General features: G+C 44.0%; 2 protein-coding genes across 2 annotated transcripts; one reads left to right on the top strand and one right to left on the bottom strand.

Moving 5' to 3' along the window:
- The first annotated feature begins 2 nt into the window (after nucleotides 1-2).
- On the top strand, nucleotides 3-9,234 carry EBNA1BP2 (EBNA1 binding protein 2). Its single transcript, XM_017676106.3, has 9 exons — nucleotides 3-234; nucleotides 318-401; nucleotides 605-774; nucleotides 1,356-1,479; nucleotides 2,614-2,703; nucleotides 4,782-4,857; nucleotides 5,084-5,177; nucleotides 6,755-6,917; nucleotides 7,067-9,234. The coding sequence occupies exons 1-9, from the start codon at nucleotides 169-171 to the stop codon at nucleotides 7,115-7,117; spliced, it is 918 nt and encodes a 305-aa protein (XP_017531595.1). The 5' UTR covers nucleotides 3-168; the 3' UTR covers nucleotides 7,118-9,234.
- Nucleotides 9,109-19,909, bottom strand: CFAP144 (cilia and flagella associated protein 144). Its single transcript, XM_017676108.3, has 4 exons — nucleotides 19,660-19,909; nucleotides 17,054-17,113; nucleotides 14,846-14,949; nucleotides 9,109-12,397 (listed from the first exon to the last, which is right to left on the bottom strand). The coding sequence occupies exons 1-4, from the start codon at nucleotides 19,790-19,792 to the stop codon at nucleotides 12,287-12,289; spliced, it is 408 nt and encodes a 135-aa protein (XP_017531597.1). The 5' UTR covers nucleotides 19,793-19,909; the 3' UTR covers nucleotides 9,109-12,286.
- Between the last annotated feature and the right edge of the window lie 3,307 nt (nucleotides 19,910-23,216).

Below are 23,216 nucleotides of genomic sequence, written 5' to 3'. Positions count from 1 at the left end.
GTAGCTGGTGCTGGGGTTTCGAGCTCACGTGGTGGCGCGGCGTGGAATTGGGGCTGAAAGCGAGTGGGCCTGAAGGCAGGCCGCAGCGGAGGAAGGCGCTCTTTTCCAGCCTCGCGGGCCTCGGGTCGCTTGGCTCCCTAGGGTAGGCGTCTGCCTGCGCGCTGCGAGATGGACACTCCCCCGCTTTCAGGATCGGACTCAGATTCTGATGATTCTCTTGTTACAGATAGAGAAGTAGGTGTCAGTCGAGCTCGCGGGACTGGCGCGATAGAGGAAGTCTCACTCCCTCGCTATTGACCACTGATTGTGTCCTGCAGTTGCAGGATGCGTTTTCCCGAGGGCTCCTGAAGGCAGGCCTCAATGTGGTGCTAGAGGGGCCGAAGAGGGCTGTGAACAACGTGGTGAGCTCGGACGCCTGGTCGCGGGTGCTCGGACGTGGGATGGGCACAAGGCACTGGTGTGCTTGGGAGACTGAGTTCTCGTCCCTGGAAAGACGCCACCCACCGGGGGCCAAGAGTTATACTTACCTATCCAGGAATTGGGGTTAGCATTTTTATCTGTTGACTTATTCCTTTCTTGTGAACTCAGTGTCTGAATTTTCTAGAATGGTCTGAAGCAGTGTTTAGCAGAATTCAAGAGGGATCTGGAATGGATTGAAAGGCTTGATGTGACCTTGGGTCCTGTGCCAGAAATAAGTGGACCTCAGTCGACAACTCAGAACAAGGATAAGAAAGCTGTTGATCCAGAAGATGACTTCCAGCGGGAGATGAGCTTGTATGTTTATTTTCAAATGTGGGAGAAGTTTTAGGTCCTTGTGCTAGAGAGTGGGGAGTAGTGGGCCCATACTCTTCAGAAGTTATCTTAAACTTGGGGGTAAGGAGGAAGACACTTTAGACTAAAAAGGAGATTTTCCCTGGCTGAGAGAAGAGCCCCTTGGTACACCAGTCACAATTCAGTCCAGTTTATTTTTAAATTTTATTTTGAAATACTCAGTTTTAAAGTTTTGTGTATTTAGTTATTGGAACAAAAATTTGCTTATGGAAAGTTCCTAATGATTTTTTTTAATGGCTATATAAGAATTCATACTTGGTATTTATAAGATAATAGGTACTTTTAAAGTGGTGATTCACTTAAACTAATTTATTTTGAGCAATACCCCTCCCACCTTTTAAAAAATGTGGACAGCTAAATGTCTCCTAGATACCAGTAAATGAGGTTTTATTACAGTTTTTGTTTCTGCTGGTGGAAGTCAGATATTGAGAGTTCTTCTGACCTTGGATGACTCATGAGAGGCAGTGAGAAGGAATGTAAAACTTTGCTCCTTTAGCTTACTTCACACTGTCCTACGTCCTTAGCTACCGTCAGGCTCAGGCCGCAGTGCTTGCAGTATTACCCCGCCTCCATCAGCTCAAAATCCCTACCAAGAGGCCCACTGATTATTTTGCAGAGATGGCCAAGTCTGATCAGCAGATGCAAAAGGTAAGAAACAGAAAATTTTCTCTGGAAAGCCGAGGCTTTGTACTTGTATGTTCAGGACTTATGGCTTATCTCCTATAATGCTTAAAAAGGGACGTGGTTGTCAGAGGACAATTATTATCTCAGTTATCTACTTCAGACTCATGCCTCTGCTAATTAGATAAATATAGGGATGACTTTTTCCTAATTAAAACAATTAAGGGGAAGACAGGTACTATAATGAGAGTGTGGTCCCCAAAGTACAGATGACATTTTGCATTTCTTAGCTGGCATGGTCATGATGTGGTGTGTAGAAAAACAACCAGTTCTTGTCCTGACAGTGCCAGGCAACAGTGCTGTAACTTGTAGATTGTTTCTTTTCTCTGAGCCTTAGTATTGTAAAATGAGGGATTAACATATAGCTCAGATGTAGTATAGTTTAAAATTAAGTAGGAGTGGTTCTCTTTTAATTTGGAAGGAAGAGAAAGTACTGCCAAAGTCTAATACAAGATCTATTTAAATAGTTCCCTTGGCTCTCAAGCTGACGTTAGGGAGCTTTTATCTCAGTAGTACTTAGGAAACTATCTAGAGATGAGCCTAGACATATCTGTGTACATTCACATTGACAGCTTTTTCTTTAACTGAAATGTGTATGTTTGATGGAAAAGCCTAGGCACCTGTTACCTATTTGAGTTTTTAATGTTTATGTGGTATATTGGAGAAGGGAAATGAAGCTGCACACCGGTCTAACCTCAGTCTGTGCACAGCAGGGATGGGAAAAGGTAGTTTCAACTGGCAAAACTAGTGAAACAAACAGTACACCAGGAGTGGGAAGGTAGCTTTCAAGTCCTGTCTCCACCACTTAGGTATGTATTAAGGATGACTTTTTAGCAATGAAGGGGAGAATACTATAAGAAGTGTGGTCCTCAAGATACAGTTGGCTCCACCCTGATACTTTTGGTGTCTTGGACAAAGTGCCCAGCATTTGGGCCTCGCTGTTTTTATGTGTAAAACACAGGGCTTGGAATAGATGGTTTACAAGGGTCCTTTGAACTCCACAGTTTGCAGAGCTAGGAATATCTCTTTCCTGCTCCAGTGTGCCCTAGTTACTTGTCATCCCAGATTCAAATAATAAGCTGACAAAATTTGGTGTTTTAGATTCGACAGAAGCTGCAGGTGAAACAGGCTGCCATGGAGAAGTCTGAAAAGGCTAAACAGCTGCGAGCACTCAGGAAGTATGGAAAGAAGGTGAGAAGGAAAATGCGTGGGAATAGAATGAGCCGACTTTGTTTGCCAGGCTGGATTGCCATGGTCTGATGTGGTTCTGTGACCGGTCTGTTCCATCATGTGTTTATTTTCTTGTTGTGGGGCTTGTGTAGTAGTATCGATGAGCAGTCTTTCCTTGGCACCAGTGTGTCCCCAGCAGTAGTGTGGTATCTAAGCCAGTCATTTACCTCTCTGGGCTTCAGTTTGCATATCTATATAGTGCTGGGTTGGGTCCAAACCTGACCTCAGGGCAAAATCACCCCAGGGAAATTTTTCAACAGATTTTTAGGCTTTAGCATCTTTAGGAATCTGTGTATGTTTCTTCTGTTCCCCCAGAGTTTCTCAGATAATTCCAGTATACATCCTAGCTTGAGAATCACTGGCCTAGATAATGTAAAGTTTTTGAAAGAATCATATTGTTGATAAGGACTGTATTAAGTCTTTAAGGAATAATCTCATATCCAATTTTAGACAAAAGACGGCACCTGTGTGTTTGGGCTATGAAAGTCTGAGTTCTAATGTAACACCAGAGCAGCCATACCATGAAAACTTTTCTTGTTTTTTCTTCTTTATTTCATGGTCATCTGAGAAAGCAGATGACAGGAATTAAAGTTAGGGTTGTGTGAAGAAATGAGTGTGAGGAAGATCAGCATGGGTGTTAAAAGTTTGTCAGCATTTTGGACATAAGCACTTCTGATCTGGGGTGCTGAGCTGCTGTCCGCATTTGCAGTCATTTCACTGAGAGCATCTCAGTGGAGGCAGAGTGGATTAGCGCCCTGTCCTCTGCGGAAGGGCTGCTGTAGCTTTATTGGATTGATCGGTGGATGGCTGAGATCAACTCAAAGACATGGGCAATTGGTTTAGCATAATTTATCAGAAAAAGAAAAATTGATCTGGGCTTGTTAGCTCACTGTTTGTAATTTGAGGAAGCCTCAAGGCAGTGGTTCTCACCTGGGGGCAATATTATTTACCAGGGACATCCGACAATGGAGACATTCTTCTTTGTCACATCGTGGTGGGGACTCTAGCGAGTAGAGGGCAGGGAGGCTGGCAAACTACCTGTGAAGCACAGCATAGGCTTATCATGTCCAAGCAGTTGGTAGGGTTGAGACTGAGAAATCCTGCCTCAGAATATAAGCATCTCCTTTTGTCCTTAAAGCTTTTTGTGTTTTTTGGGGGAGATTGTTTTTTCTGTTAGTACTTTCATGCCTAGTAACAGTAGGCTAAATATTTAATTGGCCCAAATATAATTAATGGGGAGAATTGGATGTAGACCTAAACATAATTTGCTATGGTTTTGTAGGCAGGGTTGTGTAATGCATAAGAGTACAGACCGCTTGGGAGTGAATTTCTGCTCCTCACTTTCTCCCTGTGTGACTCGGACTGTTGTCAGGTCAGGGGTCCCGGATGGTGAGGATGGCGATGCCCCCCAAAAGCAGGCACCAGAGACGAGGCTCATGGCGCAGGTCTAATTTATTGAGGCAGGGTTACAGCTTATATAGTGGGCTCCTTCCTGGTTCTTGGAACTACACCACTCAGGCAGCCACCAATCACAGCGGCACTAGCTAACCGCGCTATGGGGGAGTAGGGTAGGAGAGGGCAGGTCTCTGTGCTCAGAGCCTGTCTTCCAGGTACACAGTGTGCTGTGACCTACTCCGGTGAGGTGGGTGTTCCCAACCAGTGGGCCTTGGGGCTGGGGAGCTCAGTAGTCCTGGTCTCTACCCATGCCAGGTCCCACTGGTACCTTCACCGTTTTGGTCTGGACATAGCTCTGTTCTCAGGTGTCCCTGAGGAAGGCTATGAAGGCAGCTGCTGCTTGTTGTCTACCCACATTGGACAAGTTACTTAACCACTCTGTGCTTCAGTTTCAGGGGTGATAAGAATTTATGTTTACTGGGTTGTTGAGAAGATACCCTGAGAATACCTAGAGCCTAAGCATAACTTTGGCACGGCTTTAACATTCAGTGGTGCGGGTGGTATCACAGACCTGTTACCGAGAGAATGTAGACGCTGGCAGTGATATTTTAGGATGGGATTAAACGTGTGTGTCTGCATTCTAGGTGCAAACAGAAGTTCTCCAGAAGAGGCAGCGGGAGAAAACACATATGATGAACACCATTAAGAAATATCAGAAAGGTCAGTATCTCTCTCCTAAAGATAACGAGGAGCAGGGCTACCTGCTAATTCTAACACCTAAGTGCTCTGGAGCCTTGATGGATTTGGCACTATTGGACTTAAGGTTTGGGAATGGTGCCGGGAGCGAGAAGTGCATCTTAAAATCAATTCAGTAAGGAGCAACCTTCTTTTGAAATTTAAGCTTTTAAAATGCAATGGCACTGATCAAAGTACTTCTTCACTCCAGGCTTCTCTGATAAACTGGATTTCCTTGAGGGAACTCAGAAACCTGGTGCACGGGCCACGAAGGAAGGAGCTAAAGGCCAGCAGATGAGAAAGGGGTACGAAGTGTTTTTCTTTTGTTTAGTGGTGTGTCCTGGGCAAGCAGTTGACCAGTATGGGATGGAAGGACCTCCCCAAGGAGCAGCTGCAGAGCTGAGTGCGTGATGCCGCCTGCCGCAAAGGCTGACATGATGGGTCCTTTAGCCATTTCAGCCTTTGACAATTAAAGTGAGGTGATTTAAAGATTTGGCACATTTTAAGTGAATGCTCAGTAAAAGTCGATTCCTCATCTCTCAGTGTAATGGTTAAGATACAGAACTAGGGTTCTGATCTGGACCCTGCCACTCATAGGAGGGTAGCTTTAAGCAAGTTGTATCACCTCCCTAAATGTTAATTTCTTCATCTATGAAAAAGAAAATTTTATGTGCCTCATAGTATTATGAAGATTAAAAGGGATAATTGTTGGGTATTATTGTTCCTCTTTTTGGTTCACCTTTACGCATTCCTAGATACCAGACCTGGGGGGCAGTGAGAAATTTCTGTATAATACAGTAGGTGCTGTGATAGCGGCATTTAGACAATAGTATAGAAGCACATTTTAGAAATGTCTGACACAGTCTGGGGATGGCTTCCTTGAGGAGAATCCCACCTGAGTTTAGATCTGAAGGATGAATAAGAACCAGGACAGGAGACACGCAGGTTTGGGGAAGAAGGAAGAACACAAATGAGCAAAAGCATGGAGAGGAGAATGGCAGGCTTATATGTGAGGAACAGCAAGCCTTTGGGAATATGGTGTGAACCAAGGAGTCGTGAGGTGTAGCTGGAGGGTGACCTGGGCTGAGTTACAAAGGCAGCGTTTCTTTGCCTCTTTGAGAAGCCTGGGCTCTGTCCAGTAGGTAGTGGGGAGACGCTGATGGGCTTTACTCAAAATCACGAGCAGGTCATATTTGTGTTTGTAAAAAATAAATTGTATGTGTGTAAATGATGGACTTGAGGAAGGCAGGGAAATTGATGTGGGAGCTATTATAGAGTCCAGAAGTTATTATAATGACCTGGAAGTGGTAATGGAGGTAGAGAAAAAAAAAGTGAAGAAATTAAGTGGTAAAATTAGCAGGGCTCAGTAATTGAGAGCTGTAGAGATTAAGGGGTATAGTACCACCAACCTCCAGTTAGGGTGTGTGTATGTGTATATATATATATATAGGAGGTGAAACCAGTCTAGAAGAGAGATGACATGTGATTTAGGATATGCTGAGTTTGAGATTGCTGTGGGTTGACCAGTTTTAAAGTTACATTTGAATGTCAACTGCATGTAATATTCTTGAGAGGAACAGAAACAACTGGGGATGATACAGCAAAATTTAGTTAAAATAGAAAGCTTTCCAAAGGTAAGTGGTGAGCCACAAGATGTATGTGGATCCTTTCCTTGTTCTTGCTTTCTTTCCTGGCTCTTAAAACCATAAATAGATGAGCTTGCCTGGGGAGTTTGTAGAGTAAGGATGTAGGGCCAAGGATGAGATTCTGGGTAACAGTAGTGCCTAAGGGGCTTTGCTTAGACCAGCTGAGGGTATTGTTGGCCTTAGGACTCATTAGGATTTGCAGTGCACAGGTAACCTGTGAACTGCCTTTATTCCAGGCCCAATGCCAAACGACGCTATAAAAACCAAAAGTTTGGTTTTGGGGGAAAGAAGAAAGGCTCCAAGTGGAACACTCGTGAGAGCTATGATGATGTATCCAGCTTCCGGGCCAAGACAGCTCATGGCAAGGGCCTCAAGAGGCCTGGAAAGAAAGGATCAAATGTAAGTGAGCCAGGGGGTCAGGTGAGGGGCCAGATCAGCCTCCTCTCTCACCTACCCCTACCTGCCCCCTTTCTTTCCCTGTGTATCCTGACCCTGAGGCAGAAGGTCAGGCAGCTGTGTGACCACATGTGGTATTTCTTTTTCTGTAGAAGAGACCTGGAAAACGAACAAGAGAGAAAATGAAGAGCAGAACACGCTAAGCAGCATCTCTGTATAAAGAACCAGGAGAAAGGAATGAAGGCTTGGGATTTCATAATGCAATTGGATCCATTCTGTTGATTTATTTTTGCAAGAAATTTTTCAATAAACTAAGGAAAATGTTCAAAGAGACATCTACTCTTGGTTAAAAACCAAAAATGGAAAGATTTCGGAGTTACTTCTACATGTTAAATAGTACTGCTATTTATTGATGGTAATTTAGACTTTGAGTCCAGATTGCCTTCCTTATGATAGATGAAGATTTAATTTATATGTGCTCCCCCTTAGTTTCTCTTCTCTGTATTCCAGGGCTGTATCATGATCTTAGATAAATCAGTAATCAGTATTTATATCATTATGATTGTTTAAGTACCAATTAGAGCTAGATGTACTATGACAAAATTTCCTTTGTGGTTCTTCCTTGAGGTAATTATCACCCTACAGTTTTCTTTGTGCCTGATTTTCCTTCTATGTCTTTTTTTCTTAGATGCTTCGTCACTTTATCCATCTTGTAATTTTCCTGTCACAGCTGTCACCCTATCTCTTCTAGACCATCTAGATTGAATCCACTATTTCCTGGGTCCCGTATTTTCCTTTCTTAGTTTAAATCTTTTGTACACCATTTTCTAGTACCTTCATGGGAAAGAACGTGGAGGTGAACGTTTCTCTCTTGTATTTTTGCAATTACCTTTAGTCTGGCTGGTGTGAATTTTCTGGAGAATGTTGCCAGCACCACTTTGTCTTGCAGCCTCTTGGGCTGCCGTTGAGAAGTTGATGCCACTCTAGTTCTGTTTTTCCTCTGGAAACTCCTCTTCCAGCGATCTGAAATGCCATGATGACATGCCTTCATGTGGGCCGGTGTTCATTCTTTGATTAGGGTATTTGGAAAGATTCAGGTTCTTTAGTTCTGAGAAATTATATTTGATAATCTCCTTCCTATTTTCTTTGTTCTAACTCTGGAATTCCTGTTAGTCACATTTTGAACATCTGATGATGATCTTCTAAATTTGTATTTTAGTTCTACTTTGGAAAGATTTCTTTGATTCTTTTTTCTAATCATTTTATTAAATATTTATTTTGGCTTTCATTTTTTATTTTATCCCCCAAGAGTTCTTTATTCTCTAATTGTTCCTTTTCCATAGCATAGCACTCTTACTCTACAGAGGTAGTATCTCATCATGTCTCTCAGAATATGAATTATATAGTTTGGGTTTTTTTAAAGCATTTTCTTCTGTTCCCTCATTCTGTTCTCTGCAGTTTCTCCCCTGCCATTCTGAGCTCCCTTTTTCACGTTGAGCCACGTGGAAGTCAGTGCATGGACTCTGGGGCCATACTGCTGGATTTGACTCTGGCTCTCAGCTTACTTACTCTCTAACTTCAGCAAGTTCATTTTCCTTGCTTCGTAATCTCTATACAGGCATGATAATGGTCCTACCAAATAGGTTCTTATCAGCATTGAGTTAATGTGTGTGAAATGCTTAGAATATTGCCTGCCTTATAATAATATATATGTGCTTAGGATTATTTTGATGGGGTGGCTTTCTTTGATGTCTGATGAGCCTTGCTGGTACATATTTGAGAGGCACTCTCTTCGAACAAGCCACATGTTCGAAGGTTGGATGTGGGTGGGTAGGCCATGTTGCATGTTGGTTAATAGTCAGTTTACCTGCCCTTCCTCTCTCCATTCCAGTTTAGGAATTGTACTTTAAAGAAGCTAGAAATATTTGGGAACTATATATTCCTAAGCAGAAAAAATAGTTTATTTTCACAGTTTCCTTTCTTGTGGCATCATTGGTACATAAAAAAGGATGTTTCTTGTTTCCTTAGTGAGTTTCTAGTACAAAGAGAATGAATTCAGTTTTTGTAAACTAATTGTAATTAACAAAATTCTGAGCAAACTCATGTTTTCAGAAGACCAAAAAGTATTTTATCCTGACCTATTTTTTTGTAATCTGTACAATATAAGTGAATGAGTAATACATAATAATTCAAATAAGGAGCCTCAGAATCGGAGACTTTTAATTGGAACAGATTGAGGGTTTTAAAAAAGAACAGAGGTTCACAGCAGTTCACACTGGTATGGCAAAAGGAAGTTATTAAAAAGGATTTGAAAACTGTACCTTTTTCCTCTTTTTTGTATAGCAAACAGAATCACTGTCCTTAATTTCAGAGATACACTTCATAGAACCCACATCATTTCCCCTCCCATTCTAGCCCTCAAAGTATAATCAGATTGTAGGCAGCATTGGCCATCACACCGCTTTAAAATGCAATTCCATCCACTGAAAGATGGAACCTCGCAGCTCCCTACACTGAGTATAAGCTTTCTGACTTTGCATAGTTCCATTCTGCATGGATCTCAGTTTTCAAGGTGCCATTAAGTAATAGCAATTTCTCAACTCTGTTTACATTTCAGGTACCAAAGTATTGTATTTTTAACTGAGTAATTGCGGAAAGCAGAAACTTTGCTGCTAACTTTTTCGTCCACAAATCAATATGTAATTTGTATGCACAATATGTATGCACAATCAGATGCATAATGATTAGTGACCAGCCATCACTTTGAAAGTCTGTGGGTGCCAGGTGCTGGGTCACCATGTCTGTTCACACACAGATGGCAGTGTGGTTGTGTTGCTTCCTGGTCTCCCAGCGATAAATCCACACGGCATTTTACAACAGTAGGTAATTGAAAGAGTTGACCAACAAAGAGGAAAGTGCAGCAGAGAAAATAAGGTTGGATGTAAAGTTTGAACCAAAAGCATATGGAGTTGGGAACAGCTGCTGTTGGAGAGCCTAGGTAGGCAGGACGAGAGAGCGAATGCGGACTTCCCAGCAATATACTGAGGACCAAGGGTGAGGAGGCAGAGAACTTCACATCAAAGGGACTCTTGGAGATATTTTTTTAAATTGAAAGTACAAATGATACAATGTTGTAAGTGAATCCAAACTTAGAAAGGCGTGAGATGGTTTGCCAAGTGTGGCATAGAAAAGACTCTTGCTCTATAGCAAGTTGTTCAAAAAGGCAAGCGCTGCTTTTTATGTTCAATACACAAAAATTTTTCAGTCTACTCAATATTAGTTACTGCTTTTTCATTTTCTTATGCATTTAACAATGGGTTTTTAGTAGTCTGACAAAATTTTTAAAATGTGACATCTTCATGAATTTGAGGAAAGCATAGAAAAATAGATTAGTTGATATGCAGAGATACGAAGTCTAATTTTATGAGCTAGTGTAAATTATATAACAGATTAGGTCCCTGGTCCCATTTCCTCACAAAGCTGGTAGTTCTGGAAGTGCTCGTGTCCCTGTACCCACCCCTCATCTGCCTTCACCTCCTTCCCAAATTACCAAGAAAAAGAACCATTACTTTGGACTCCTGATGTATCTAAAAGTGCACACACAGGCAGTCCCCACTTTACACAGTAGTGCAGTACCATAAAAATGACCTTGCTGAATCCATGCAAAGCTATCTTAATTTTAACTTTTTTGAAGGTCTGGAGGGGAAGGGTGGCCGGAGGCTCCATGCCATCTTCAGGCATGCCACCCTCCTGCCACCTTAGTGTGCTCACCAGCCTGGAAGCTTTCCAAACCCTGTAAATTTAGGGTTTTTAATGGAGGTCTCACTATGCAGGCATGACTGACTACATCATTGATCATAGGTGAGTAGCTCAATCTGCAGCCCATTTTCCCTCCCCAGAGTTGGGGTGAGGCTGAAAAGTTCAAGTTCCTACTTAAGGCTTGGTCTTCCTGGCGAGCAGCCCCCATCCTGAAGCTATCTAGAGGCTGCCAAGGTTGCCTCATTAGAACGAAAGACACTCCTATCACCCCTTCACTTAGGAAATTATAAAGGATTTAGGAGGCAGGAACCAGGGATAAAGCCCCAGTATCTTTCACAAGTTGTCCCCTGGTCTTTGACTACAGATCCCTTATAGCAAAAGGATTATAATAGTTAAGAGATACTGGCACATTTCTAGATCCCCATGTCTAGATTTCTAGTCATTATAAGGCTAGTGCATCATTGAACTGTATGAATGTGCCTCCAGGGCAAGGCCACTCAGGCTTGTGGGCTTCTTGGTCTTGTCAGGTCCCAAAGGCAGGAGTAACCTCAGCAGTACATGGCTTCACCTTTGCAGGCACAGCTCAGGAACAGCCAAGTGGAGGAGATGCACAGAGCTGGGTGGAGGGAGCACCCTGCTCTCTGGGCACACCACTCGCCCAGCATCTGCATGTGTTCTTCACCTGATGTTCCCTGGCTCTTTCTTTATAGGACCTTCAAATGAGTGAGTGAGTGAGTGAGTGAGTGAGTGAGTGAGAGAGAGTGTGAGTGAGTGAGAGTGTGTGTGTGTGTGTGTGTGTGGTGGGGTGGGGGGGTTCTTTAGATCTGCTTGGTTTGTTCAGAGAGGACCCACCAGTTTCAAGCCCAGAGTAAAAATGCAATATATGTGTGAGTAAGGGGCTCAACCTTCCTTTCTCAGATATTCATTGATTGTATACAGCCTCACACCTCACTCCTACCCTGTGTTTACTTAGTGTCCCTGAACCCTCGCCTTTCCCCATTTTTCCAAGAAAAACCTCCAGTGTGTGAGATGTTACATGCCTGCTGGTGTGCCTCGAGTGGGACTCCCTGCAGACTCCCTACCAATGTCCATTTCCATTTGCTGCCTGGTGTGCCTCGAGTGGGACTCCCTGCAGACTCCCTACCAATGTCCATTTCCATTTGCTGCCTCACTGCCCTCTGTCTGGGCTCCTGAAACCTCTCTCCAGAGTTCCGGGAGGTGTGGGCTCTATGCTGGGAGGTATCCCATTCAGCTCGCAGTTTGTGGTTTCTCCCACCCTCTTCCATTAGCTTTCTATCTTCTAAACATGCCTGGTGTTTTCTTGGTTGCTAGTTTCTTTCCCAATCTCCCTGTTGTGGATTCATACCTTTTTCTTGTCCTTTTATTATCCTTTGCTGGGACCTGGGAAGGCAGAGGGATGTTGATTTGCCATCTTTAACTGGAATTCTCTCACTCGTTTATAAGATTAAGGATTTGAACCAGTGGACTTGGGCAGAAAGGAGAAATGGGAGACTCATATAGGAAGTCAGACCTAAGCTTTAAAGCAGTCCTTCTCTATCTGGGCAGCTGCCACAGAGGGCACTAAAGACAGGGCTGGCACTGCCGCTGGTGTACTACTTGCGGCGGTCGTCCTCTCCCAAGCTCCACAGTTTAGCCTTGTATAGGGTGACGTCACTGTAGACCCTGAAGTGGTTCAGCCTGCGGTCATCGCGTTCTGGGTTGACCTGGAGAGAAGGCAGGAGTTAGAAGGAAGCCTGTGGGGAAGGCGGAGAGCCCTGGGTTTGAAGTCTGATGCCCCTGGGCTTGAATCAGGCCCCATCCTCTTGATGTATGGCCACTGGTGGTTTTCCTTGCTACTCTGTGGAACAACTTTTATGTCAAAAGAGTTGCAGGACTGAATGAGAAAAACCGATGCAAACGTGCTAGCTTCACTGTCCCACTGCCTGCGTCGGAGGTGGCGCCTATGCACCTTCCCCACTGGAACATAAGCTCTGCGAGGGCAGGGCCGTAGCTGTTGAAGTCACACATCCCCAGCACCTAGAACAGTTCCTAGCACACCCTAGGGACTCAGGACATATCTGCTGAGTGAAAGAATGAATGTTGTTGAAGTAGTTACCCGGAGACCAGAGTAAGGGTGAGCACTGATACAGAATCTCACAGAAGCTACTCTGTGCGATTAAAGGATACATTGCCACCAAATGTTACTAGGAGACCGGAGGCTAAGAGGTATTTACTGAGCATGGCCCATGGGAGCCTGGCCTGTACTCTTAAGAAAATCAAGAATAGTGAGTTAAATTACTTGTGCTTTGAAATAGTTTTCTCAGTTGCCTACTGATCTGACTTGGATGATTTTCATCACAACCTTCCTCTTCCTTTTCTTCTTTCACTCCAAGTCAGACACCTCCCCGCCATGCTCCTCCTTCCCCTTGAGCATTCGTCTCTTCCCCAGATGCCCAGCCGTGCCTCTCTCTCGTGGGCTCGGTGGTCCTGAAGGTGGTCAGGCTCTGGCTGGAGTCCTCTCCCCACCTCCCGGTCTCCTCTCTCCAGGGCGATGCGCGTTTCTGAAGAGGAGCTGTTGCAAATGAGCAGCTTCTTGCTCTCCTCCTCACTGATAAACCCTGACTTACTGAGCCATTTATTCCAAGGTCCATGCAGGAGCCCAGCAGCAGAGCCACATGCCCTAGACTAGAGTTGTGCAAATGGGAGGGAAGGCCAGTCCCCTGCAGCAGAAACAGATTTACAGGGTGTGTGGCACTCCTGGGAAGGGAGCACACTTCCCTTTACTCAGTGGATGAAGACAACTGGGATCAAGCCAAGGGGCCAAGAGAAGCACCTGCTGGTCCTCGGTTGTCATGGGCATCATAGAAGCCCACATTTATTGAGCACTTACAACGTGCAGGTACTGTCCCAAGTAGTTTATATACATGGTTTCAGTTAATCTTCACAACACATCTTCAAGTATTACTATTATTATCCCATTTTATGGTGGATAAATGGAGGTTGAGAGGTTCATGTCACACAGCTAGAAAGTAGTGGAGCTGGGGTTTGAACTCAGGCTGCCCAGCTCCAGAGCCATCATGTTACACTGATTTGCTGAGTTGAGTTGAATGCTGCCACAGGAGGCACTTGGCAGTACAGAGGCACCAGGGGGAGGTGCCAGGGGGCGGAAGTCCCTTAATGGGACTTTATGGAAGAAGTGACTCCTGAGCTGCCCTGAAGGATGACTAGTCCTTCAAGATGAAGACTACTTGCTGTCCTTGGAGTATGGCTGGCATCAGGGGACAGGCTGCAGGGCAGTAGATATAAGGACAGAGGGTGTGAAAGGTCTCAGCGATATGAGGTAATGGAGGAAGTCTTGATACAGCTGAGGAAAGGGGTCTCTAACCTCATATCATGCACAAAATACACAGATGGGCTGAAAGCCAAGTGTTAAAAAAAAAACGACTACTAGGGAAAAACAGAAGGATAGTTATTTGTTCAGTAACTCTGGGTGTTCAGTGTATTCCTAAGCAAGGCACAAAGCCCAGATAATGTAATGGACAAGATGAGCACATTGACTCTTTAAAAACTAAAACCTTCAGTGTGATAAATGACACAGAGTTAAAAACAAGTGTGGCAGAAAGTTCTGCAAGTTGTCTGTACAAAATTCTGCATTTCTTCCTTGGCAACAGAAGCCCATCATTCAGGGTGAATGTGGTAAAGATTCCATTCCCCAGGCTCCTGGCAGGCTAGAGGTGCCCTTCCCATCAGATGAGGGGAGCATTGTTGCTTACATTCCCATTTTACAGATAAGGGACAGAACCTAGAGGTGTTAAGTGACATGCCCGAGACCACCATACTAATAACTGGTAGAGCACAGTGCAGCAATCTGTCATCAGCAACCTTTGTTTAATCAACACTTGTGTAGTATTTAGTGTGTGCCAGGCACTGTCCTAAGCACCTCCCAAATACCACCTCATCAATCCTCATCACAACCTTACGAGGAAAGCATGGGAGTATCTCCTTTTAACAGCGAGGCAACTGAGTCATAATAGAGCTTCATAACTTACCCAAGCTCACACAGCTGGTAGTGGCAGCCAGAATTCAAACTCAGGCTGTCCAGCTCCGCATCGTGTCTCTTAGCCACCTCCTCTGTTGCCCCTATGCTTCCTAAGTAAAGGAGCCACACTTACCAAGGGCTCTGAGTCCCATCCAATTTCTTGGCTTTCAGTCTGTGTCTCCACATATTTCTTTCTTGGTCCCTGGGCAGCATGGTGAATAAGATTCAGAAACCTGTCTGGCAGATGAGGCATGAGTTATGAAGGAGTCAGGTTTTGGGGCTAAAAAGAGGTCTTGTGCCCTTTACTCTGGCCACTGCTTCCTCAGAGGCAGAGCACCTGGCCTCAAGGTCCACCTAGGCCTTGTGACAGGTGTCTGGTTCCGCCACTCATTATTCAACAAATACTTGTGGAGCACAAACTGTGCCAGGTGCTGTTCTGGGTCCTGGAGGTAGAGCGTAGTGAGACAGACATGGTCCCTGCTCCTGGAGCTTGTGGTCCAGGTGGGCAGACAGGGGACCCAATATACAAGTATACAAGCAAACCCAGTGGTGGCAGACAGTGATGCAGGCTGTGAGGAGGGAGTTGGCATGGCGTGCGGGGATAGCGTGGCTTCTTAGACAGGTGAGGGGGACCTCTGGACACCTAGAAGGGGCCAGCCCTGAGAAGGAGGCAGAGGCAAAGCACTACATAGGCAGCAAGAACAAAGGCCCTGAGGTGAGTGGGTTCAGCCAGTGGCCAAGAGAATGAGGAGGAGGGCTGTAAGAAGGGAGGTCAAATCCCTCTGTACCGAAATAACTATGGCTGCCAACACCAGGTATATTTGTAACTCCATAGCTTAAGGACTTAAAAATATTTCATTTTCAATTTCTCCCTTATCAAGTCCCAATTTGGGAGAGGCAGTTTGACAACAGGAAGAATCTGGGCTTTGCAGTAGACATTCCTGGCCCTTCCACTTCCAGCCTGACAGGTGGTTTACTTTTCCAGCCTCGCTTTGCTCTTCCGTAAAATGGGAGGGAAATGTCTACCTCAGCAAGATGACTGAGAATGGAAGGAAGGAACAAGAATAAAGGACCTGGCATCGGGCTCAGTTTATTCTTAATACAAGGCAGCTAGAAATAAACTCCTGGCTTTTTGATACCACAGATATTGACCTTATGTTCTTAATATTGCTGTTAGTTTATTCACTTGTCTGTCTTCACTATGCTATGAGATCTTCCCTCCACCTACCCCCAAGCCCCCACACACAACTTCCCACCTTGTCCTCTTATATAAATTTTTCTTCCATCAAAGTCTACTCTAAGAAGGTAGAGGGAAGGAGGAAAGCTTGCCTAGAAGGATTAAGCTTTCCAGCAAATACCTCTATTCTTTCATTCCAAACATGACCCCTGTCCCCTGGATTTTGCATGCATGCCAAACCTCTTGCAGATGTCTTTTGTTTCTGTGCCTTTCCTTTTAAGTCAGAATGTCCTTGCATAGTCTTCTCATTGACATATTCCACTTCACCCTGTTATCACCTCCTCCAAGAAGACTCCCCAGAACTCTACTGTCTGACTTAGGCACCTGTTTTCTGTGCAATTGCCCCCAATCTTACTCTCTACTTATTTGTCTACTTACTACTCTGTCTCCTTCACTACAGTATGAGCTCCCTGCCCTCTAGCCCATTACAGTGACTATCACAGGGTAATAATGAAAGTAAGGACATTTCCTGATCACCATGTACCAGATATTTGTGTTTGATGCACTTATTTTATTTAATCTTCACAGTGACCCAAAGAGAGATGCTCAGAGAGGTTTAAAAACTTGCCCAATCATGCTTCCTATGAACAAGAAACTAACTCAAGTGGTTATCTAGGAGAGTGAAGGAAACAGAATTTTCACTATTTTATGTCATTCTGATTTTTAAACTACGTACATGTTTTGCCTATTAAAAATAAAATTAAGTCTTTAAAAAAAAACTTGCCCAAATTCACAGTTTAATAAGTGCCAGAACCAGAATTAGTATGAACTTACTATGACTCCAGAACTTGTGCCACTGACAGCTAAATGCTGAATGACTGAATGAATGCAAATGAAGGCCATTGGGAACATTTTTGTTGGCTTGACAGTTAGTAAACTGGTGGTATGGTTGAGCTTGCCAACCTCTTGTGGGCTTCATTAGTTTGTTTCTACCCCATGGCTCCTATTAATCATGTGCCCAAGGGACATGAGCTGGGGGTCCAGTTTCCAGATAGTCAAAGCAGAGGGCTGATGCTCACCCCAAGGTAACACTACCCTGCGAGGTCTCTCCAGCCAACTGCCTCTTTGTGCTCTGTCTCACTGGTATCTCAAACCTGGGCTTACCATCTGCAGGTTCCTCCAGGTGATCATGCCAAGACATGGGCTTTCTGGTAATTGTGTGAACTAGAGAAGAAAAAACATCACAGGTTCATGTTAATACACTCACTCCCTGCTCTAAACACTGGCCTGCTCTAAACACTGGCACTGGCCATATCTAGCTACCTGAATTTGAATAATTAAAATTAACTGTGACCAACAATTCATTCCTCAGTCATACTAGCTACATTTCAAGTGCTCAATAGCCACATGTGGCTAATGGCTACCATTTTGGGCAGCACAGATAGAGAACATTTTCATTATTGAAGAATGTTTCTTGGGACAGTGCTAGTCTAGAAGGTGTAGACAACAACTGATGCAGCCAAACAAAATTAGAGAGTGATATATATCCAGCAGGCCATGTGATACCAGAGGTGCAGAATACATAGACATCCATTCAGCTCCCATTCTATTTGTGGTCACAGACAATAAACAAATAATAATGTCAGGCAAATATAGGTGAGAATGCAAAACAATAAAGCAGGTTATGCAGGCAAGGAATTGATGGTGGGGTGTGTGTGGTGTGTCTCTGATAAAGGCACTGTGTGGGGATAGGTGGGAAGAATCCAAGAGAGAGCTTGGCGAGTTGGAGAAACATCAAGAAGGCCCAAGTAATTTGAATGGAGTGAGTTAGGTGGAGAGTAGTAGGAAAGGAGCAGAGACCACGGGGAACCAGCTGGTCTCCAGAGTGTTTTTAACCTCCAACTCCTACCAGCGAACACTTCTGAGCATGCATCTACTAGATGTACATTCATACAGTCTCTGTGTACTATTATCAGTCTATTAACAAAGAATAATTTTTTTCTTTATATATTAAAGTAAACAAAAACAAGTTCTAATATATTCTCACTCTACCCCATGGATCATATTAAACATGTGCCCAAGGACATGAGCTGGGAGACCAGAACTTTTCCTAGGAATCCTGAATGTTGCCTCAAGCTAGTTTAAACTGTTGGAATGGACCAAGTTTAAACAGAAATGGATGTTCTGAAATTGTTTTCCTGAAATTAGTGTTGGGGATTCCCAAGGAAAACCAGGTTAGTTATGAGCAAAATGATGACATTACATTTCCTGCGCTCTCACCACACACACATGGCTACTTAGCTTGACTATTGTAATCATGTCATTGTGTATCAAAACATGTTGTACACCTAAAGTATATATAAGTTTTATTAAAAAATGACATAATATTTTCCTACATAGTTAGGTTTTGGTGGACTATAGCCAATTAGGCTCAGGAGTTGGGTGAGAAGTTCTGGGTGAAGGACCTTTGTGAATGAAGTTAAAGACGTAGGGACTGGTGATGGATTGAGGAAATCCATTTCTGTAGATAGGGTGGGAAAGAAGGGAGCCTGTGGCTGATGCAGTGTAGGCATTGAACTGTTTATTCAAGGAACGGTGTGTGTGTGTGTCGGGGGGGGTAGTCGGAGGAAGCTGTGTGGGCTGCAGAGCCAGATCCACTGGGCCCTTAATGTTTGATGGGTTTAACGCCTCCTCAGAAGCTGTGGGGCCACCCAAGCTTTTACAGAGGGCTGGCAGGATCCACCTGGCCCTTTAGCACAGCTCTAGCCAGGGGTGGTGTCGGGGAGGGTCTAGAGGAAAAGAGAGAAGTTAGATGCCCACCAGATCAACCCAGGATGCGAGCAGGGCCCTGCTGAGGCTTAGTAGGTGAGGATGGAGAGAGAGGCCGACTCAAGAACTACTTAGAGGGCAGAATTCAGCCAGGAGAGATGGAGATGCCTGCCTATGCATGGTAGTGTCTGTCACTGAGGTGGGAACATGGGCAAGGGCTGGTGAGAGACATGTGAAGTAGTAAACATGACTGTGACTACTGAGATGGGTGGGGCCAGGGAGGGACAGACTGAGGATGATTCCTAGGCTTCTAACTTGAAAGAGTGAATGGTTGCTGTGTCTTTTGCTAAAACAATGTTCTCTGGAGTAACAGCAGGTAGGGGAGGGGTGCGGGATGCGCCCAGTTTTGGAACTGGTGGGTCTGAGGTACCTGTGGGTTATCCAGGGGAAGGGAGCTGAGAGGTGGCTGGCTGCCTGTGTTTGGGCTCCATTTGCAATTCTGTGGCGTTCAGGGGGAGCTGATGTTATGGTACCCGATGAGCCCACCCAAGGAATGTGCACAGTGAGAGGAGTGGAGGACAGGGCCATTTCATCAAGGGGGCAGCATGGACCCTGAGTCTACCACCCCTGAACTTGCTGAAGGTTTAAGGCACTATCAGAAACCTGAAAAAAGAAAAAAACTTAAGCTTATTAACAACAACCCAAAACACAAGCAAAACAAAACATAAAACCCTGCTAAGTATAATTATTTCCACAGCAAAGTTATAAAAAGTCTTTCAACGTTTTTTACAACAAATATATTATTCAATCGCGACGTGTGTACATTTTCATGTCTGCCATATTTGGTGTGAAGGGGGGCAAGACGCCCCCCGCAGTCATAGTTCCTGAAAGAGAGGTGAGGTCAGAGAAGCGTCTCCTGCTGTGCCCTGCCCCCCACGGCTCCTCCATCCCCCGGGGCGCCCCCCACCCCACCCTTTCCTCCATCCAGCGGCGCCTCTCACCCTTGCGGAGGGGATTCACATGATACTGAGTGTACAGTTTCTGGGTTCGTAGCTCTTTCAGGTACAATTCCCGCAAGATCTGGTTCTGATGGACCTCGTCCGGGATCACCTTCTCCTTCTGGCGACCCGCCATGCCTTCCTGGGCGTCCGCTGCAACTCTGCGCTCTTGGCACTCGCTGGGTGCAGGGCCAAGGGCCGTCTCCAGGCAACGGCGTCCCACGCTGTCTCCAGGCAACAGAGACGCAGTTCGCGCCTCCCTTAGACCACCTTCCGGCCGGCCATCCCCCCTTCCCAGAATCTCAGCGCGCCGCCCTCTCCTTCCGCGCTGGACTCACCTTCCTCAGCTTCTCTGGACCAACCCTGGGTACCGCCGGAAAAGGGAAAGGACTGGCCGACCAGTGACAGACCCAGGGGGTAATGGACTTACGATGGGATCTCACTTTGGCCAGTCATTTCCTAAAAAAGATTTTGGAAGGAGTCAGAAACCTCTCCCACTTTAAAGCAGATGCCCACAAACTGAAACCTCCTATTGTCTAGTTCACAAACCAGCGGAGGTTTCACATCTGAGAGGACCTTCTGATCCGTATCACCCATGTGAGAATATAGACAGAATAGCCCTTTCCTAATCTAAGTAACTCGGGGACTTATTTATTTGTTTATTTAAAAACTTTTTAATTGTGGGAAAATAACCTGAAAATTCTCACCTGAAGCATTTTTTTTTTTGAGAGGGCATCTCTCATATTTATTGATCAAATGGTTGTTAACAACAATAAAATTCTGTATAGGGGGGTCAATGCTCAATGCACAATCATTAATCCATCTCAAGCCTAATTCTCGTCAGTCTCCAATCTTCTGAAGCATAACGAACAAGTTCTTACATGGTGAACGAATTCTTACATAGTGAATAAGTTCTTACATGGTGAACAGTACAAGGGCATTCATCACAAAAACTTTCGGTTTTGATCACGCATTATGAACTATAAACAATCAGGTCAAATATGAATATTCGTTTGATTTTTATACTTGATTTATATGTGGATCCCACATTTCTCCCTTTATTATTATTATTATTTTTATTTTTAATAAAATGCTGAAGTGGTAGGTAGATGCAAGATAAAGGTAGAAAACATAGTTTAGTGTTGTAAGAGGGCAAATGTAGATGATCAGGTGTGTGCCTATGGACTAAGTATTAATCCAAGCTAGACAAGGGCAGCAAAACATCCACGGATGCAGAAGATTTCTCTCAAAACAGGGGGGGTGAGGTTCTGAGCCTCACCTCTGTTGATCCCCAATTTCTCACCTGATGGCCCCCCTGCGACTGTGCCTGTCTTAGGTTGTTCCTCCCTTTAGGAATCTTACCCATCTCTGGCTAACCAGTCATCTTCCAGGGCCATACAGGGAAATGTAAAGTTGGTAAGTGGGATAGAAGCCATCTTGTTTGAAAAGGTTAGCTTTTTACTTCTTTGCAGATTTATGCCCTGTGGCTTCTATGCCCAGCACTTGTCTTGAGGTATCTTTACCACCTGGAGGAATTATGATACTCAGTAAATTCGATATGGGGCACGAGTTCTATTTAAGGGTTGTAATTAGGAAGGAAGAAGAAAAGCTATAGATGTAGCATATGGAAGAAAACATGGGAGGATTGATTATTTCTTTGACATATCTTCTTGTAGAGTACCTTAAGCATGTATAGGTTTTAAACTACTAACTAACTTGCGCTCACATATTAACATAATAGGAATACGGTGACATAAACAAAGCAAATCTATAATTACCATTCATCTCCAGTGAAGCCAAGAAAACCATTTAGGCACCCTAGGCGTTTGTGAAAATTTGTCTATGATATGATGGATATTGTCCAACTGTACTTGAACAGTCTGAGAGAAATAAGACAAATTAAAGCAACCCATTTCTGGGATCTGTTGCATTTTTAAATATATAGCTTGGTAGTGTCAAGTATATTCCTATTAGGTGAAACCGATCTCCGGAACCCTTTTATACCGATCAAATAGCGACTCTCCATTTCCTTCTCCCCTTAGCCTCTTGACGACCACCATTTCACTTTCTCTATGAGTTCCACTACTCTAGGTATTTTATATAATAGAGTTTATTTAAAAAGAGCCAAAAAATAGGCCTAGCCTAAAGATAGGAGCCATCTCTGGTTTTGGCAAGCACATAAACTCTGACTCCGAAGCTGTGCTCTTCCCCACTGTGTACCTCACTCATTCATCATTCATTCAAAGCACAGGATGTCTCAGGATGTGCTCAGGCTTGGGGACAGTGTTGGCATGTCAGTTGTGTGGGCATGTCTGCAGTTCCTTGAGTCCATCATGCTCCTTAATGATGCCTTATTTTAGCTTCTGCTACTACTCTTTGGCCTGGAAGGTTCTTTCCTCTGTTGTCTCCTGTGCAGCACCTACCTAATGTTTATAATGAGTTCACATGTAATCTTTCAAAAACCTTTTTGTTCACTATAGCCCCTAGTCAAGTTTTTCTTTGTGCCATGCTCACCCCAAATTTATACTTACTAGAATACTAAACTTACTTGTTCCTATCTAAGTTACTTGAGAACAAGAAATATATATGATCTTTCTCTGCATTACCAGCACCTGGCATAGTACAGATAATTGTAGGTATTTGGTAAAGGTTTGCTGGCTGACTAGATGTCTAACCAGTTAGTACTGTGATTTTCTTCTGCTTATGTCATTACATGAACCCTTGCATCATTCAGAAATACAGATTTCATCACACCCTGGCTGAGCTGGAGAAGCACTGTGTTACTTGTCATTATGAGCCATGCCTGGACCCCTTTTCCTAGCAAGGCTCAAACAGCTTCAAGTCTTTACTGCCTTCCTAAGTCTAAGAAGACAAACCATCATTTTGCTGCAGAGCCACACTGCTGCTTGGGGACAACTAGTGGGACTGTCCCTGTCAAACTTCAGCCTTGGCCCAGTGGTCCAGAAGCCCTTCTTCCACACAGGGCTTTGAACATACTCAGTTGTTCCACAAGTAGCTTAACTGCCTGCTAGAAAAACTTCTAACACCTTTTAAAGCAAGACAACAAAATCTGAAAGTTATAACATAATATTCACAGGGGCAGCATCAATTAAAACCAGTTGGGAAAGCAGACAGTTGAAGAAGTAGGAAAATGTGACCCACAGCCAGGAGAAAAATCCAGAGACAGAAGCAAAAATGACAGATCATGGCCTTCAAGGCCTTTAAAAAAGCTATTATTCATCTGTTGAAGATTTAAAGGAAACATTGAATTAAGAGAGAAATGTAAGATGAAAAAAAGAACCAAATGGAAATTCTGGAGATAAAAATATATGAAATTAAAATTTCACTAAATAGGATTAATAGCTTACTAGACACTGAAGAAGAAAAAATCAGTGAAGTTGAATTTCAACAGAAACCATTCAAATTGAAGCACAGAGAGGAAAAGGCGACAAAAATGAACAAAGTTTCAGTGATCTGTGGACAAGTGCATGTCTAACATATGTCTAGCAGGAATCTCAGAAAAGGAGAAACATGAAAAAGAATCCATAGATCCAAGAAGC

This window comes from Manis javanica, chromosome 4 (assembly GCF_040802235.1).
Source record: "Manis javanica isolate MJ-LG chromosome 4, MJ_LKY, whole genome shotgun sequence".
NCBI lineage: Eukaryota > Metazoa > Chordata > Mammalia > Pholidota > Manidae > Manis > Manis javanica.
The sequence above is the reverse complement of the archived record's forward strand: the minus strand, read 5'-3'. Positions and strand labels throughout refer to the sequence as shown.